At 36.9% G+C, this 20,754-nt stretch overlaps 1 protein-coding gene and 1 long non-coding RNA gene across 3 annotated transcripts in view; one reads left to right on the top strand and one right to left on the bottom strand.

Moving 5' to 3' along the window:
* Positions 1–4,207, bottom strand: part of LOC126427307 (uncharacterized) — a 128,016-nt gene extending 123,809 nt beyond the window's left edge. The window contains exons 1-2 of the mRNA XM_050089612.1: positions 4,118–4,207; positions 1,850–1,933 (exon numbers count right to left, since the gene is read on the bottom strand). Of these exons, the coding sequence (XP_049945569.1) occupies positions 1,850–1,921 (72 nt within the window). The 5' untranslated portion in view covers positions 1,922–1,933; positions 4,118–4,207. The remainder of the gene's footprint in view (positions 1–1,849; positions 1,934–4,117) is intronic.
* LOC126427308 (uncharacterized) overlaps positions 4,204–20,754 on the top strand; it is a 70,129-nt gene continuing 53,578 nt past the window's right edge. Inside the window, exon 1 of one of the 2 annotated variants that reach the window (XR_007576631.1) lies at positions 4,204–4,276. This is a non-coding gene — a long non-coding RNA (uncharacterized LOC126427308). Of the gene's footprint in view, positions 4,277–4,512; positions 4,706–20,754 lie in introns of those variants that run through there. The other variant, XR_007576630.1, reaches the window with a different exon arrangement.

Below are 20,754 nucleotides of genomic sequence, written 5' to 3'. Positions count from 1 at the left end.
CGAAGTCAAGCATTCTACAGTGATGACACCAACAACCTGGTGTCTCACTGGGAGAAAGGTGTTCAGTGCCACGGTGACTATGTTTGAAATAAATATACAAACACGAAGAATAAATATGTTAAATATTAAGTTTGTTTTAATTAAAATGCTTCAATAATTTCCGAATAGAAATTTTGTGTCATTACTTTCCAGCATGTGCTCATGCCCAAAATATACACCAATTAAAAATTAACATTTAATTAATTTGGCAAAGAAGGTGGCTTTCAACTGATACAATGTTAAGGTCATAGGGAAGTTCAGTTCATCAACTAACACGGCACACAGAGTATGAGAAGACTTCTTGTAGGTAAAAAGTTACGTTATGGCCACCATTTGGATGTTTTGATTAACATTAGGCTGTGCTACTGATCAATTTGTTACCATATCCTTTACTTGGCTTTCACATTTCTAGACTTTGTCAGCTCACAGCCACACTGCCACTTTTGAACATAGGCTAAGCCTTGAGATGCACTACGAATCAGACTCCCACTACAACCAATGTTACAAGGGGGGAGTGGGTCTAGAACCACATTTTAACCTTGTAGCCTTTGAATAGTTCTCCAGTTTAGGTCCAAAGTCAACGGATCTTCAAACTATTTTTCATTTACATGATGTGTGTTGTGCATACATATCATCCTGAATGCCAAACCATCATTACATCAGGGGTCAAAGCCAAAGCCTGAACTGTGTTGGGTCTAACCACTCTTTTACTGTATTTAATAAAATTTAGCATATTTATTTTCCTATCATTTCCTCACAGTGATTGTTTAGGATTACTGCTGTGATAATGCTTGTCAAATGAATTGCAAGCTGTTCACATAGTTTGTATAATCTATAATGAAGTACTCACATATATTCAAATGCAAATGCTGCATTAATGCTATCCCAGTGCTTCTGCAGTTGCACTCAATATGGATGTTGAAACAGATTTTTTCAGCACAGATAGTTCACAAGAAGTTTGCGTGATTGTGTCAGTGCGCTCAATTCTCATTTGCAGGATAAAAATACTAGTGGCACCAAGTGAATTTGTTTGCTGCTGATAGGTGAATACCCTACAACTGGTTGCACTACATCAGATTTCAAGTGACATGTATATGTAAGATTAGTTACACCAGTAACTGTAACATTGTGACAGTTTCACAAACAATATGCGTAACAATGTGCAGCAAATGCAGAAAGTGGTTATGAAGAAACCTGTCAAAATTTGATGTGTAGCCCCACGGCTTCATCAAAACTTTGCTGCCAACATACAAATTCATTCTGCTGTGTAACAATTTATGCTTCCATGTGATATTTGTCTGAAATTTAACTTTACTGCTGAGAGTTCTACTTACGTATGGTTCACATATTCAAAGTAAACAATTCTCATTCCATACCACGATACACTGCAATAATGCATTAACTGCAGCCATACTATTTATAAATTTAATGGCACTGCTAAGGTTCACTACAGTCATAATCATTCTTAAGTTGCACATTAAGGTTGTCATTCAAAAGAAGTGTATCAGAGCAGAATATACCCACTTTATGGCAACCAGTTTATCAGTATAATTGGGTTGTGCACTAAAAGAGTTTTGCATGTTTACTAAACGTTAAATTGGAACTCTTGCTCAATTCTATGTGAGGTTTAATACAAGGCTTATTTCAATGCACTGTGCAAAATGTCATATTTAAGACAGTAAGTTCATCAGTTTAGTAAACCTAATTATTCATGTTTCCAGCTGTATGACATCAATTGTATGTATTCACGCATCACACTGCACACAGAAATTAATGAAACCCTGTTAATAAATACAAGTAAGCCACTTACTATGAAGTGTAACTCAGTTTGTACTTCATGAGTTTCCTCTTTTTTTATCCACTTAGTTGGCTCCTGGTCCATCGCTTCTACACTCTGAAAAGAAAAAGCAATCAGATAATAAAAGTTTCTGGCCCACTCAGTTTCCGTTTTTACCATGAGGTATAGCTCAAAGGCAGTATTTTCACTCATATATTGCGTGCAGTAAATGGGTGATTACACAGGAAACAGATTCAAAGTGACTGAGGAAAAGTGTGTTCATTGATATAAACTCATTCACATTTTGCAGGTCATGAAGAGTGAGAGCAATCATAAAATAACATGCAATGGAAACTGAGCATTTAAAGTTGCTACTGCTTCTTTGTAACACTGGCTCATGGATACCATCCTGTTGTGACAATTATGGAAGATGTGTAATTTTGTGTGCATGCATTAACTTCAGCATTACAAACGATCACAGCAGTCAATAGATTGCAGCAATATTACTTAATAACATCAAATATTTCATTCTATACTTGGTTCATTGTGTTAATTTCAGTGTGATAGGGACATGATGAAAATCTGGACATACAGATTGTTTATCAGTGAATATGCATTTTCAACATAGGCATTACCTTGAAACTTACTTCATCTGTATTCATTCACGGACGTATGCTCAATTTACAGGAAGCGTCATCATTTTAGAATCTTTACCTGCTATTAAAGGAAACCAATACCTGCACTGTAGACTGCACATTGCAATGCGGAAGTTCTCATTGGTTAGCATTTTCTAACAAAACTGATGAAAATACGGAAGCGTCCGATCCCGCCTGTCTGCTTTGACCCATGACGTCACAAATATGGCGGAAACAAAAACACACACACACACACACACACACACACACACACACACACACACACACTCTCTCTCTCTCTCTCTCTCTCTCTCTCTCTCTCTCTCTCTCTCTCTCTTCCCACAAGAAGCCTAATGACACTAACGGGACAAGCGTGGCAAATGAGGTGTTTTCGGTGAGGGGGCAAACTAAATATAAACAAATTTAGACGCCTTGCGTAGCTACAACGTGTAAGTGAAGACAGCCATGCATGAATACCCACCCACCTCCCCAGGGGTCGTAACCCCTGCAACCCATAGAAGATAAAGATGCTTCAGTAGCTGATTAGTGTTTTTTGTCTTTTTTAAAAAAATCTCACGGGATAGAACGAACAGATCAGAAAGATAAATATAATAAACTAAAACAGAAATTGGAGGAAACAGATAATTAAAATAAGTAATAAGTGTTTTTAAATTTAAAAAAAAATCTCACGAGATAGAACGAACAGATCAGAAAAGTAAATAAAATAAGATAAAACAGAACTGGAGACAGCCACACTCAAACCAAACTCCGCGCCGTCATGACGTCACACACGACAACACCCTTACGTCACGGGTCAAAGCCGACGCGTGGGATCGAACGGTTCTGTCGATCCCTCGCCAGTTCGTAAATGATGTTGCAGTACTCTTATACAGAACTCCATTAAAACCCACACACTACAACAAACTGGTATTTACATATGATTACACGAATGCTAACGACACGAATAATCAAAGCACAGTGAAAACTAACAAAATGCAACAGAATTGCAGCATTTCCTTTCATGCGAACATACTCAAACCATGAAATGATGTAGTAACTGTGGGCACTTTAAAAAATGCTTACGTTAGCCCTAAGATTTGGAGCCGCTTTATGTCTACATCACATCACAGAAAATTATCATCACAATCATTATTTCTGCTAAGTAAGTCAAAATAACCGTACTAACATGGACAACCTTTGAATTTCACTGTCCGCCTTTTCTCGTTAGCCACGAAGTATATGAGGAGATTACTTCGTAGACAAACTGCTCCTGACAGCACGTCACACACTCAGCCGTTTCTTTTACGAAGATACACGTAGCGATTTTAACGGTCAGGCCAAAAACAAACACTAACAACTCAGGTATTTAGTTGTTACGAACATAACCTGAAAAATTACAACATTCACACACCGTCACCAAGCACACTATAGGTGATGTGATCACAATTAAATACAGAATAAAATCTCATCCTTATGTACCCATTAAAAATTAAAACATAAAAAAGAGCAGCCTCAAACAGCAGAGTCATCACAAGATATTCGTGAACTATTACACTCATCAAACTCAACTGTTACTGTGATAGAAATTAAGTACCACGTTAATTTACTTCCGAAACACATTTCTTCACTTTTTCTTGTTTGCAGTTTATAAACGCTTATAAATTACCTGGAAAATGTCACACACAAATTTCCACAACACCACGAGGTTGCTGCTGACCACACAGTACACGAAAGGTGACAGTATCGCAGAACCAGCAGATGCATTCAAAACCAGCGTGAATCTTGTCGCTCGTGTGGCCAACAGCACAATTTTACGTCTTTTTCAGTGAGTGTTACGAGATATGTAATTAACAGTTTTTTCTGTATTTTCTATAGTATTTGCGTGCATTAGTGTGAAATAGACGTGATAAATTGAAGGTTTCAGTTTTTATTTGCGTCTGAATAGGAAAAGCACAATACTCAGTATCTACGTTTATTAGTGTCATTTAGACTCGATACATTGAACATAGCAGTTTTTATACATTTTATTAGGTCAATTTTCGCGTGTACGTGAACGTTTGTTTACATTATAAATACGATGGTTAATCAGTTTAAGTTAGTGTTGGATGCTCAGTATTCACGCTTATTAGTGTCATTTAGGCTCGTTACATTGAAGGTAGCAGTTTTTATACGTTTTATTAGGAAAAGTGATACTGACGGTGAACTCTAACGCCACTTGCATACGTTTGACTGGCGCAACCTGCAAGCGTTAACAGTTAAGTAGACGTAAAATACGTGGTAAATTAGTGTTACACTAAAATGTCTGAGTAAATCAATGTTACAATAAAACTTCTGAGCCCTTCTTACATACGGTTTAGTTAGCAGAAAGCTAATACTCTCCTCGCCGTCTGCTTATTTTCCTTAGCTTGTTGTGGGCATTAGTGATCGTGTCCTGTGAGCCTATGGGTTCCTATAAAGTAGAGCTCGTATTTGTGCTTTTCATTCTGAGCTCTTATTGTTAGCTAAAGGTTTTGTTTTGTACCTGCATCTGTCAGTGTACAATATTCAGTATTTACGTTTATTTGTGTCATTTCGACTCGATACATTTGAATGTAGCCGTTTTTATAGTTTTATTATGCCATTTTCGCGTGTACGTAAACGTTTGTTTACACTGTAAATGCTTGGGATAACCAGTAGGTGTAGTTTACCGCTGGTTACTGTTTAACATTTATAAACAACATTCACTATATAGCCCCTAGCAGTATACTGTAGGTCACTGTTTTTTTCTGTAGTATCCACTTGATAGCCCCTAGCAGCAACATAAGCACCAGATCTAGCTTCTACCATAAATTTTTATTGTTTTTCATTGTTGAGTGTCCTTTCTGCCACCTAGAGTGTAGTTGTTAACCTTGTGTGGCAGTAGGTTTCCTTAAGTTTCTTATAGTAAATCACATATTAGCTAGATGGATAGGGACTGTGTCTGTTCTGTGCGGATGCAGGAGGAGTTAGCCACAGTCCAAATGCAGCTGGAAACTTTGTTGGCGACAGTCAACTGGCTCCAGAGTGCCACCTTGAGGTGCGGTGGGGATGGGGTACCTGGGGCAGCCTTTTCTGTACTAGATGTGTGGGCACGGGGGCGGGGGAGAGGTGTCACAGCTCTCTGTCTCTGAGCCGACCTACACTAGTAACATAAAACTGTTTATTTGCTGCCATTAATCATCAATGAGGAAAGAAGTCAACAAACCTAACTCAAAAACTTCATAAAAAGACTGAAAGCATTACAAAAACACACACATGGAAAAATATCCTAAATGTAAAACCAAAATGAACTCCCAACACTGAAAAAATAGTCAACAAAAATGTAATAAAGGATAAATTTTTAAAAAGAAAATCTGAAACTTATGTATACAGTCAATTGAATAAAGTTGAAAAAAGGTTCAAGTCATGGCTGTGATACAAATACAGCTTCTATCATTATTAAAGATAAAGCTGAGACTCATACACCTCAATGAAACTTTAAAACCATCAGTTCATGAAATGAAAGAAAATGATCTGTTTTATGCCCAATTGTGCAATAAAATCTTCAAAGAAATGTAAATCCAAGTGTATGAAATATCTTTATTGATTTATGAATATTTCAATACCATGAAGAGGATCATTTATAATTTTTGTCTGTCTGATGCGGTGTATGCGGTACTTTCACTCCTGTGCACTTCACACATGTAAAACAGACATAAAGGGACTCCAAACCTCCTGTTTGTGTATTAGTCAGTACAGTATCTTCTCTGAAAAATAACATGAAGAATGGCAGAGAGCTTGGATCATTCCCTGGCTGATTGATGTGTCCTCAGGACAAGTCTTCAAATGCGTGATTAAGTGGACTAAACTGATTTTTTTTCTAGTCAAATTTGTCACCACCCTTTCTTCCTCAGACAGACTATCAATTACATCTTGTAGACACAAGACCACATGTTACACTTGTTGAGGTACATGACTTCAAGACTGTCATGGTCAGAATCTGTGGACGAGTTACCACTTGTATCAACATCGAATAATTCATCCCCAGTGTCATGCTTCATATCTTCATAATTTCTTCCTCAATAGAAGGGAACAACAACAACAACATATTCAATAGAAGGGCTGAAGATAAAAACATTTGGATCAACAGAGGCGTCCGATCCCACCCGTCGGCTTTGATCCGTGATGAAAGGATGTTGTGGTGTGTGATGTCATGACGGTGCGGAGTTTAGTTTATGAGTGTGTTGTGTTTGTAGCTGTCGTCTTGTTGCAGTTGGAGGTGTCCTCAAGTGGTGTGTGTATGGTCCGCATATTATGTGGTGTATTGGGTTCATTTGGTTATCATTGCTTGAAGTGTGCATTTATCGGTCATGACTGTTATAGAAGAACAGAAATTGGTTTCAGTGAGTTAAGAATTAAGTTTGTGTTGTGTTTATGTTATTGTGGTGTCATTTGCTGTTTGTCGAGTGGTAAGTCATTTAATTTAATTTGTGGCTTCTTTTGTTTGGTATGGATATGTCTTCTACGTTTAATTGGGTTAAGGTTGAGGGAGGGGGGGGGGGGCTGGTTTGTTTTGGATGTGTTTTTGTTTGTTTGTTTGGTGGAGGTGGGGGGACTGGGGTTGCTGACCTAGTATGTAGTGCTGGAACTTTTTTGTGGTAAGTAGCCATTTTTTTTGATGTATTGTTTGCATGTTATGATGATTGGTGGGGTATTTGTGTGTTGTTGGGTCAGTGTTATTTACTGCATGTGTTGGTGGTTGGTGTTTTGTTATCAGCACTTGTGGTTGATTTATGTATCTTAGGGGAAGTACTTTATTTCATTTTTTTGGTATCGTCAGTTGTATTTGAGTTATATAGGTCAAGAGAAGTGTCCGATTCCAATGACTCGTCGTAGCTACGTGTTTTGGTATTGTGAGCTGCTGTTGACCTATATAGGTCAAGTGAAGTGTCCGATTCCCATTTTTGATGGTATGTGTAATCGCAGTGTTGCAATTTTTCTAGATGTCAATTTTTCTTTTGTGGTATCAGTAATTGTGTTTGAGTTATGTAGATGAAGGGAAGTGACAGATTCCTGTGAATATTGTGAATGTCGTGGAATTGGGGAAATTTTGATTGGTTTTATGTTGTCGTTGTGTGTGTGTGTGTGTGTGTGTGTGTGTGTGTGTGTGTGTTCAGTTTGTCCCCACCCAGGAACCCCCAACTTCCCGCACTGGTCCCGTGAGTTTGATTATATTTATGGATTTTGTAATCGTGTTTACATAATGACCTCATAGGCGCCATATTGGAGACATTGTGAATGGTCGTGTCCGCCATATTGGTGACGTCATTGGTCAAAGCATACGAGTGGAATCGGACATTTCCGTAATCCCAAACATTTTTATTCTAATCTTGATGAACAGTAAGATGAAGTAAAATTGAATGCAGTGAAATAATATCGTGGTAGACACAGTACTACTACTACTACTACTACTACTACTACTACTACTACCAACTTAGTAGCCAGAACTGTGAGAAACTGCTAAAAAATAGGTTCAAAGCTCTATTGTGCACTTAAATTCATGATCAGTTCACAGCTGCATGTGAAGTTGCACATTTATACTTGTCATTAGTGGTCAGGGGGCAGCAGGATGGCTTAAGTTAACTCATCAATAGCGCTCAAGGAAAACCCACAAGCTGTGCTTAAACTCGTCAAAAGTACCTGGTGACCGGCAGAACATGAAGACAGTACTCAACAACAATAGTTAAAGGACTAAGGACAGATGAGACAGCGGTTGGCCAAGATATTTATTTGGAGGGTAGGCCCTGAAATTGTCATTTTGTATATAGCTCAGTTGGTTAGTTTCATACTGCATCATGCCCAAAAACAAGTGTGTCCATTCATATTAAAAAAAACTGTGTTATTAAAAACCAAGTTAAGGAAAAACTGTAGTGTCCTACGATCTCGAACCGAGCATCACAAGAAGTGAACCAAGTATGGCTTATCCCTGGACAATAAGAATAACAATAAAGATGATGATGATGATGATGATGATGATGATGATGATGATCTAGTATTCCACATTAATATTAAAGGAAATAATTTTCAACAGACAAAACATCATGCTGCGTTAACTGAAGCCTGTGTCATTCGAAGGAATTAATTAATTCATTGTACATGTGCTATGCCAATCAACAATATCAATTCATTTTGAAATGTGAATTGACCACCTAGTATCTGTTAATGAGCAACTCAGGTGGCAACCACTGAACAATGCAACTAGCTGATAGTAATAATTTGAATCTAAGCTTGCTTGCTAAAGAGACTTGATTTTGTAACCCCAAATACAGACTCACATAAGTGCCAAGAGCGGACATTATCAACAAATATTGACTGCAATATCAGACAGTTCTGTGTCGCCTCACTTTCATGCTAATGGAGGACATTTTGAACATTTCCTGTAACACAGTGTTTGAAGTCACGCTGTTATGTTCTGTTGCTGTGTGTTTCCATTCCATGATTAATGTGATTTGAAGAGAAGTAATAAAATGAACTCTAACATGGAAATTAAGCGTTTCCGGACACATGTCCACGTAACATATTTTCTTCCTTTGTGTGTGAGGAATATTTCCTGAAAGTTTGGCCGTACCTTTTTGTAACACCCTGTATAATAACCATTTTGATTTTTCCAGCATAATTATTCATAGTTTTCTTATCAGGTTGCCTACTAGACTGAAAAACCATCATGACATTGACTGCCTTTTCATATGATATGCTATTTCTCAATAATGACATGCCTCGCTACTTCATTTTCATCACTGGCACCACAGCACGCACACAATGCATTAGGGGCAGCATTGATGTGCCTGGTACATATGTCACTCCATATTTTGATCTACATAATATTGCTATCTCCAAAAACAGCATCAATCAATAGCTCACAGAGTAAATTTTATACATGAGATATTTCATCTACCTTTTTTCAGTTACTGTAGAAGTAACATGGGGTCAAATTTCTGACACTACTCTGTTTGTTTTAGTGTAACTCAAACCATGTCCACAAAATATGAATCATTCTGTATCGAAAGTGAACATTTCAGAAGTAATTTTCTGTTAATCAGTAATGTAACAAAACAAATCTGTAAGCATATAAGACTGAAACCCTTAACATGGGATTATAAAAGAAAGAAGTGATTTTGAAATAACAAATGAATGGAGAGGTGATACAATTAATAATAGGGTAAAAGGACCTACTACTATCAATAAGTAAGATATTGTAACAGACTACTGCACACAATGAAGTAGAGGAGTATATATGTAAAATAAGTTACAAATTAAGACAGGACACAAGATAAGATAAAAAATACAACATTATAACAAGGTTTATGATACATTAATAAATAATCTAGAGAAAATTTATAACTGGTAGAAAATAAACTTTTTCTCGCTTGCATTGAAATTTCAACACAAAACTTTCCAAGAAGAGACTTAACTCTGTCAAAATTTTAGGTCTGGTACTAATTTTATATTAACCACAACAGAGCAGAAAGTAAAAAAGAAGTCCATAAATGGAAAAAAAGTCGTTAGGATTTGAGCTTTATGCTATGTCATCACTAAAAGCATGCACAGTATAAGTGCTATCTTACGTCAATTTCACCTCAACTTTCCAAAGCATCTAAAGAATAAAGAGTTGTGCTCATATACAGAATGGGTAATGCTGAATATATAAAATTGTACTTAGGAAACTCGGGCAAAAGCCTCAGACCACAGGGCACATACAGCTACTTCTGCATTTGATCACTTGGGCCTTAGAAACACAAATGTTTCTACAACTTCTTAAACAGTGACAATAAACTGCAGAACTCTGGGATCACGATCTAGGTTAGTGGAGTTGCAAGAGGAGTTAATTAAGACCAAATAATATGTAGAAAGGTTATCAGAAGCATTGAAAAAATCTAGACCAAATGGAATTAAAATCAGGCCGTATGTTTTATTACAGATGAAAAGAGTGGAAGTAAATACAAGTGTAGGCTTTGTAGCAAATAAGAAAATTAAAAATACTACAGGTATTAAAGGAAACTCAAATATTATATTAAAACTGGTTTTAAAAATAAAAAAGAGATATACTGTGGCAATCGCTTGAACCTATGGACCAACACTCAGATGCTGTTGAGGTATAACACCTCTACAAATATTTACAGTCATTTCAAGCAGAATGACCTCCTCCAAACCAACAAGCACGAATTCTGAAAACCTCAATCACACAACACCCCCCTACACTTTTTTTTGTATTTATTTATTTGTTTTACTCCACATACCATCCTCAAAGGCAAAGATTGAGGGAATAAGGTAGATGGAATATTTCCTGATTTATAAAAACAATTCGACTTAATACTGCACCAATGTTTATTATCAAAAGTATGGTGATATGGGTATCAGACAACATATGTGACTGGGTTGATGTTTTCTATGTAAACAGGGTACAGCATAATCCCTAGACTGTAAATTGATGGGGTAACAGAATGTAAATTATACCAAAATCTGTTCTAAACATTTCTGAGGTTTGCTGGATCCACTACAGTAGATGCTATATATCTTTATACTTGGTCAAGCGATCAAACTGAGTTATAATCTTCTGATCTGTAATTCAACGATTACAGGCAATGTGAAATACAGTATCTGTAATGGTCTAGTGCAGGGTCATGTAAGTTTCTTAGTTCTGCCCAATTTCATGGCAGTTTGTCATAACATCCGATGATCTCCTAATGGGTATATCAGCATCCTTTCAACTATGGAGCTGTCTCCATGTTCAGCTGCATTGTTCTGCTGAATTCTCTTCAAAATAAATGTTAATCTTTTAGCCAGGTACTTCACTTTGCTGGAATTCATTTCAGGCGACAGCTTATAAGTCTTGAAACATGAATGGATTTTGTGGTGATAACCACCTCAAAGGGAATCGACACTTTGGTTCCATGTATTCTGGTGTTGTATGACGAAATCACATATGGTAATAGACAATCCCAGTCTGAGGGGAAGCTAATCATGTTATAAGATAAGATTCTAGGTACTGTTGTATGAATGTGTTCAACCCTGCCATTACTCTTAGAATGAAATGACGTAGCTCTGAACTTCTTTATTGTAAACAGTCAAGATAACTGTATGATAAGATTGACCATAATGTTTGTCCCTCAGTCTGCTGTAATGGCCTCTGGACTTCTAGATTGTAGTGCAAAATAAGTTACTAGTGCCCTCACAACCATCTCAGCGGCCATGTCTGCAGTGGGCGCACAATAAGATGATAAGAGAAACGGTCAGCGACAGATAAAATGTATGTTACTTTTTACTGTTAAGGGGCTCTGGAAAGGCTCATAATCATGAAAAGTTCAATTTTTACTTTTTTGCGTTTTCTGAATCTGCAGACTATTACCTTTTAATAGATATATAATTTATTCAATTCCGAAGACTACAACTATTTTTAAATTTTTTTTGAAATGTGTTCTACATGGGCGTGACCCACTGTGGCGCTGTTAAACTGCTGTCAAATGGTGTTATTATTAACGTCCGTGTTCATCAGGTACATTTTAGTGATGTGAGATAAAGTATGTGTTGTAGCTAACCTGTGATGGTTCAATATATATCGCTGGTGTGATTGTTGATTGTTTCATGTTTATTTACTCTGTCATTATCTCGAAAATATTCGTAATTAATTCTGTTTCTTGAGTCTCTGTTTTGTTGAAGTATAATAATGAGTAAAAGTAAAGTTATTAGAAATCCTCTGAAGGCTTTTAAGAAAAAGAGAAATGTTGGAAAGCCAAAGGTATGTGTTATTACTGTAAACAATAAAGACGATAACCAAGTGAGTGAACCTAACCTCTCAAGTACACCTGCCCATAGCAGTCAAAGCAGGAAAGAAAATACTTCACAGAAGAAGCTTGGTTCAATGAGTGAAAACTATGAATGTTTTATGGGCGAATCGGATGTGAATGAAATATTTGATATGTCGGTTCTCAAAGGAATTTTTTCAAACTGTGTAAGATGTATTCATTGTAGTGAAGTTGGTCTGGAACTCTCCATAATAAAGCACGTAGGACTTGCTAGTGAAATACAACTGAAATGTGATAAGTGTTCATACATGACCACCTTTTGGAACAGTGTTGCAGTAACTGCAACTGAAGAAAATGGTAGCAAAATCTACGAACACAACATTAGATTTGTTTATTCCTTGCGTTCAGTTGGTAAGGGTGCTACTGCAGGTGCAATTTTCTGTGGCATCATGAATCTTCCAAATCCCCCAACCAAGTTTACGACCTATAATAAATTAATAGGGTCTAAAGTAGAAGATGTCTGTATAGAATCTATGAAGAACGCTGTGGAAGAGGCAGTAATGGAAAATAATGGTAACAGAGATTTGACTGCAGCGTTCGATGGTACCTGGCATAAACGGGGACACACATCTCTTCATGGTGTAGTATCTGCCACCAGTATGTATACAGGGAAAGTTTTAGATGTAGCAGTAATATCAAAGTATTGTAGATGTCCACAAAAATATAAAGGTACACATGAAAATAATTGCAAAGCTAACTATAGTGGCAGTAGTGGAGGAATGGAAGTGGCTGGTGTTGCCAGTATATTCCAGCGTTCTGAGGCGTGTGATAAAGTGCGATATGTTAATTACCTTGGTGACGGTGATTCTAAAAGTTTCAAACATGTTCAAGGACTGAAGCCCTATGGTGATGATGTTGTAGTGCAGAAATTTGAGTGTACTGGACACGTACAGAAGCGAATGGGAACAAGACTTCGGCGACTGAAAGCTTCGTACAAAAAACAAAAACTCAGTGATGGTAAAGGGTTGGATGGGAAGGGAAGGTTAACTGACAGTGTAATTGACAAAATACAGAACTATTATGGAATGGCTATTAGGCAAAATACACAAAGTGTCGACGAAATGAAGAAGGCTGTTTGGGCTCTTTTTTTTCATACTTCTTCAACCGATGAAAATCCCCAACATAGCTTGTGTCCCAAAGAAGAAGACAGTTGGTGTAAATATAACAAAGGATTGCTAACTGGTGAAGTGTACACTCATAAGCATAGTCTGCCTCATGCAATAATGGAGGTGATAAAACCTATTTTCAGAGACTTAGCAGCACCTGAACTGTTGAAAAAGTGTATTCACGGAAAACTCAAAACCCCAATGAAAGTGTAAATAGTGTTATATGGTCGAGAATCCCCAAGACTGTATTTGTTGGAATAGAAACACTTCACTTTGGTGTGTATGATGCTGTTGCGACTTTCAATGATGGCAACATTGTAAGGTGCAAGGTATTTAGAAATATGGGAATGAAGATAGGTTCTAACATGGTACGAGCGATGCTTGCTTTAGACAAGGAACGCCTTCGGGCTGCAGACAGGGCTGTAAAGAGTCTAGAAATACAAGCAAGAGTAAACAGGAGGAGGAACAAGAGGAAGCTGGAGGAGTTTGCAGAGGATGAAGATAATCCATCCTATGGACCTGGAATGCACTAAAAAGTTAATCCAATCTTTGTCGCTCGATTCCCAAAACTTTTATTTTCTCATACTAATTACATGTTTTCTAAGGATCTTCCAAACATATTTGTTTCAAACTTTCAGTAAATGTTACACAGTACCTTCTGCATAATTTAACACAGCCTTTTTCCAAAAAACTGTATATTTTTGAATATATAAATAAAAAATTGCAAAAAAATGTTGTTAATTTTCATTACAATTGAAAAAAATCATCTTTAATAACTGAACTAAAATTTTGTAAAATCCCTGTGTTAAGTTGTAGCCCATATTCCAATAAATAATCTGTAAAAAGTTCAACTTCCTACCTCAAATACTTTGTGAGCAAAGATGTAATTTAAGACTTTGAAAGGTCCAGCTACCTCAGATATAGTTTGAAGAGGTACATTTGGTTTTTGTTCTTGCACTCTCTGCAAAAAGACAATTTTGAACATAATATCCTAATTTATTTGTGGCACTTTCCCCATTACGATGTGTCTGTATACACTCATGACTTTGTTGCAGTATATACTTGCCAGTAGTCTCAGGATTCTTGTGCCTTCTTTAATTCCTCAGTAAGCACATCATCTACTTGCAGGATCTTAATTTTTGTACTCAAGGCACCTGGATTCTGACTTAACTTTCCAGGCTTAAGTCTGGTTATGTAGTTATTATCACAGAGTTTTAAGGCCAATCTAACAAGTCCGCTGCTGGGATCTTTTAAACTCAAAAGGCACTGTAAAGCAACACGATATGCAATTACTGAGAACTGTCATGCCTATAGGTAACACTGACAGTAATGGGTGCCAAAAACAAGAATCAGAAGTTCATTTTGTGTGGTGGTGTAATTTTGCACAGCTGCTACAGCTGATGTGAAGCACAACCAATTGGTTTTTCTTCACCATTTTGTATCTGACTCAAAATACAACCAGCTGAGACATTGCTAGCATCACACAACAAGATTAAAGGTAGAGCAAAATGCCGATAACCCAAGACAGGTGTACTTGTTAAGAATGTCTTTCAGTTTTAACATGGCCCTCCTGCTATCCATTGTCCAAACAGGAGCAACTCCCTTCGTTAGTAATTTTGCAAGCCATTTTGTGGTGACCGGATAGTTCTCCACAAAACGGCGATAGTAATGTATTAACCTGAGAAATCAGTTGCAATTCTTTAATGTTCCTCGATGCTGGAAAATCATTCACTGCATTTTTTAATTGTGGTTCCGGTCTTAACCATCTGCTAAAATTATATGGCCTGGATAGTGCAATCATGATAGTGCAAAATTGCAGTTTTTGAATTTCAAATTTAGATTAGCATCACTAAAATGTGTTAGTATGTTTTTTAGTTACTTTGCATGTTCTCTCACTGAATTTGAAAAGACAACTGTGTTATCCAGGTATACTAGTCACATGGTTGGCTTTAAACCTCCTAAAAGTAAATCAGCAAAATGTTAAAATGTTGTGGAGGGGGAGAGGCGGGTGATTGGGGGGGGGGGGGGGGGGAAGGGCTTTCTTTGATATTCATAATGCCCACAGGGTACAACAAAAGCTGTCTTTTTCTCCATCTTTAATAGCTACATGAATCTGATAGTAACTGGAGCATGGTGAAGAATTTGCATTTGACAAGATGATTGAAAATATCATCAATCCTTGCAAAAAATGCTGCAAGCTTTTCCTCTGTAACTGGTTTTGTTGGGTACTACCACTGTAACGAGCGTACATAAACAAGGTGTATACGACCCGGGACAACCGTTTCTTTTTTAGAATTCCAGGTATTTTTCATTGTTTTCAGTTCATTTTTTGTAATTTTGACTGGTAAGAACCGATACTCTAACAAAGAATATTACTGTACCCCACTACTGCAGAATAATGCTTCGACAATAAAAGATAAACGAGAGAAAAAGAACGAAAATTACTTAAATTGCAAAGGAAATGCGCCATATACAACGACGACACACAGTGCTCGTGCAAGTGTCTGCCAAATGCAAAATGTGTCAAAGGCTTTAGGAAGACTATGCAATGCTTCATAACAACAAATTGCCTCCGATGAGCGTGAAGTCACAACTGTTTACATTAGATTCGTTTTAGCAGTTACGAGCGGGCTCATGCGCATGCGCAATTGAGTTGCTTTTGAGTACTAGATTGTCCTGATTCTGGCTACAGGAATGTGGATGTTGGCTGTGCAAACAGTCACATCAAGCAGCTAGATGCTACCGGGAAAAGGGGGCGCCAAATTCATATCCTTGAGGGAAAAAACTTGTATCACAAAGTGCCTAGCATGCAGCACATGTTTGTCTATTGATTATTCATATGATTTTGAAACGCATCCCTATTGGATTTTGAACATTTTTGAACACATTTTAAGTTGATTTCTGACTGAATCATAAGTAGATTTTTGAATGCATGCATAGTGTATGTGATGTCTCATCGCATCTAGAAATAAACTTCCCGTAGATGGGACAGGGCTATACGAGCTGAGCGGACTAAAGTCAAACAGATGAATGCCAATTGCTGTCTGATTATGTGGTTGATTGGGTTTGTGAATGATCAGTGTTGTTATAATTACTAGCGAAATCCATAGATTCAGAGTACCAGACAACTGTCAGGAATAACAGGTGAGAAAGATTATGTATTATCTTCTCTGTGTATCAAAGGAAATGAAATTTTGACAGAGAATTTTTGCCATATCGCTACACTAGTAAGGACCCGTAGCACAGTTCTCGTCTAGCAGCCACTTAAGTTCTATTCTGGAAGTAACATGGAAAACGTGTTGCACAAAAACGTAAAAAGCCTAACCGGAAAATAATTGCGGGATAACCTAACCTGTGATTCTGGCAGGGTTAGTGAAGTTAATCAGCGAACAAATTTTGACAAAGGCACGAATAGCTACAGAATTGGTGGTGACAAGATTGTTTGTGGAACGAGGAAGGAGAAGAAATGGGGACAAATTATGGGAGAATAAGACGACCCCAAATTTATATAAAAATTTCGTAATACTACTTTTTGGTCTTATGCTTGAGAAACTAGTGCATACGAATGAAAGTGAAACTATTTCCTAACATTAAGTTTTTTTGTTTGTAGTAGGCCTAATAGGCATTTGATATTGGTACTTCGTGAATTATATTCTGTAGTGTTATAAAAATGGCCATTGGTGCCAAAACAGTCTTGTTTATTTGGTGTGTGTTACAAAACTGCTGACATATTAGGAAGGCCTATTTTGTTTTATCTAGCAGACAGCGACAAAATAGATGTAATCAGATCGAGAAACCACACCAGTCTTGGGTATTATTTCTGTTAACAGCTTTTTCAGTATTAGATAATGACATTTCGATTTTTCATGTAGCAAAACGTTTCACGAACTTTGATGAGGTAATACCGTAGATCCTTTCCCAGAAAGGAAAGCACACCATGTAAAGCTGTAGTGAGAGAGAAAAAAATTCTAGGAGCTAAGCATTGAAGAAATGCATAATTTCTTGATTATCTCTTGTCTTTATTGGTTTAATGTATCCTATATTTAATTTTATGTCACACAAAACAGCAAGTTATTAGCCAATAGGCAATAAAGAGTTCAGATTTTCTGAAGAGTTCTTGTTCTCCTGATTACAAAAAATCCCATCCGCTATTAATTGTGAGATTTTGTTTTTTGAAAAGGGGCAGACTGTCAAACTGGTTGACTGGGAACAGGTGAGGCCCCACAGGACATTTCAATTTCCACTGTCCTGAATATAGTTTGATGGCATCCATTACAAAATATACATGTTTCAATTTCACAGAGCGAAATACAGTGATATGCGTTAGAAGAATGATTTGTCAAGAGGCATGGCACTGCACTTTGGCGTACTTAAGACCAAATAATATGTCTTACATTTCCTCGAACACACATGTTTTATGCTTCAGACTTTTCAGAAAGATGTGCGCTACAAGATGAACATATTTTTGAAAATTCGATTTTTTTAGTATTGATCCGGTCTGCAAATATCATAGATCTGGGGCTGATGCACAGAGCAGTCAGAGTAGAGTTGTAGTGGGTAGTCTCCACATGTGTCTACATTTAGTGCTTTTGCTGTTTCCCCTTCATGTACTCTCACGTCAAATCAAAACAAAACGAATGTCTGTGGCCGGGAGCTATCAAGTGAATTAAAATACATTTACATAATTATGGAAGGCTAAAATATGGCATTAGTTTCAGATTTTATTTTATTTCTACCTTTCTGACAGTCAAGCATTAATCGCCTTGTGGAACAATGAAGTTATTTTTGTCTGTTTGCTAAAGAAATTTGGCTTTTATTAACCTTTTCTGCAGTGGCAGTCAATGTATTTGAAACGAAATGTTTAATTCCACAGTGTTGGCTAGTTTCAACTGTTCGCTGCATTTCACGTGCATGGTTTTTTTTTCCCTCCCTAGCACATATGGCATTATGCCATAATTAAGAACCAAATATGATATAATACAATGCTGGTGCTCCAAGAAAATTTACATCGCGAAAACCACACTGAAAAGCTTAATATCAAGTTGAGGTGTACTTCATTGGAAATCTGGACATACGAGTGTGTACTTTAAATGTGTACATTTTAATATGGTTCACGAAATTCCGATGCTCATGGACTATCTTCTAATGTCTTGTTTCTTTTATGACCTAATGTATGATCTTTCAGTGTTTAACACGTACGCACATACGGGCTTCCTATGTTATGATAGCTGTGTCGCCTGTTATTTGCGCTGTCTGGCAACTGCTGAAACAAACCTATTTCTGACAGGTCGCAGGAAAATATTGTGACTAGTGGTTTCAAAAGCATTACTTTCAAAGTAAATATCCTTCTACGTGAGTTGGACTATGTTCAAGAATGTGCCATGAATTTATTAAATTAAAGAGTGTTTGACTCATTTAAAAATCAACTCTTTGATGATGAATCATTTAGAAGAATTTTGAACCCTGAAGATCAGACATTTATCTCATTATTGAAAATTTTACTGGCACATTTGTGTGATGTATCTCAAAGTCCAACACACACAAAAAAGATCAACATTATATGCGAAAGCATAGATTCTCTTGCAGCATATTAACCTTAGAGACCAATATTATATGTGACAGCTTTTCTTTTCTTGTAGCAACACCATATATATTAATTTAAACTATTAACTTTCCCTGTTTGTGTGTTCGTGCTACTTAACAGTGATGTTGCTGCTGGCTCACTAGATCATGTGTCCTATGCTCTGAATATCGGCTGGCGATATCACGTGACATGAACTATGACTGGCTTACAAAAGCGCATCGCAATCTTGATTTCAATGATTTGGAAAGTAACATGTGGTGTTTGGTGGAATTCCAATGTATACTTTTGTAATATGAAAATACGCAGCATGCATGTTGCTGCACATGAAAGATATTTCCAAATCTTGTCTTTTTCCCTGAGTTTCGTTTTCTATAGTGCCAGGAAATTCTATGCCCATGTATAAAACCATAACCATTCAAAGGATTGATAAGAGAAAATATACTGTCACTTAACATGGAGAAAGCTTGTTTTCACCTGAGAGAAAGTGTATTTTTATCTGTGAAAAATCCGGGAATTTTTTTTCCTTGTCCACGTATACACCCTGATAAAAGTCCAGGAACACTTTCAGTTATTTATTGCACTAGAGCAAAACATTGTACAGATATCATACGTATGTCATTTTGAAAGAAACCCTGAAAGTTCTTTTTTCATGTGTACCATGCAACGGTTTTTTCACATTCTCGTCAATACGGTACCAGAACGTTTAAGTTCTACCACTGTAAAGATGGAAGATCCGTGATTAGGAATGTCAGAACTGTGTAGTAAGTAGTGACAGGCACACTCCAAACCATCGACTCTCGGAGAGTGATTTTAACCGTGTTCAACCTAATGGTAAATTATCGAACTACTTTTCTCCGAATCGTACAGTTTGTGGGAAAAGCAGTGAGAATAATTACTTTTGGAAACCTTTTATCAGACAAATCCTGTTATAACAATAAACTGTTTCACTTAATAAAACGGCCGCCAGCCCAAATCGGGCACAGTGTCCACACAAAAAGATGAAGTCAATTTTCGACACTGAATAAATAACTACTTTCACTTACTATGTAACTGAAACACAACCACTTAATTTCCATTTACTTGGGTCACTTGGCAGTAAGTACTATTAATCCCACTTTCTGTTACTTATGGAATTTATCACTATACTTCAGTAATTATTTAAAGAAGACACACACATGTTTCAACAAGGATACAAAAAATTATTACACTTATAGCTATTATTCATATGACCAAAACTATTATTTAACATGACTAGGTTTCATTTCTTTAGGACGTTTGTTTGTTAACATTTAACTAACACCAATATTTGTCTGGCTTTCTTTGACATGGAGAAGCAACATGAACAAATACTGTTCAGATTGTTGCAGTTAAACAATTATGTTATCTTACTTTCAAAAATGCTATTGAAAACTTATCCTCATGGTCACGCAAAGGGGGAGTTCTTAAACTGATATGTGCAAACTTTAGTATTTAATAATGATTTTCAGAATTTACTACCAAACCAATACTATTGCCAGTAATTTACTATTATTCAAGCTTCAATAAATATCAGAATACTCGGAATAAATTCGTTTAGGTAAGGACCCTACTGAGGTAAATGAAATTTCCAGAATGAGATTTTCACTCTGCAGTGGAGTGTGCGCTGAGATGAAACTTCCTGGCAGATTAAAACTGTGTGCACCGGGCGAGACTCGAACTCGGGACCTTTGCCTTTCGCGGGCAAGTGCTGTACCATCTGAGTTACCGAAGCACG

Source organism: Schistocerca serialis, chromosome 11 (genome assembly GCF_023864345.2).
Source record: "Schistocerca serialis cubense isolate TAMUIC-IGC-003099 chromosome 11, iqSchSeri2.2, whole genome shotgun sequence".
Taxonomy (NCBI): domain Eukaryota; kingdom Metazoa; phylum Arthropoda; class Insecta; order Orthoptera; family Acrididae; genus Schistocerca; species Schistocerca serialis.
The sequence above is the reverse complement of the archived record's forward strand: the minus strand, read 5'-3'. Positions and strand labels throughout refer to the sequence as shown.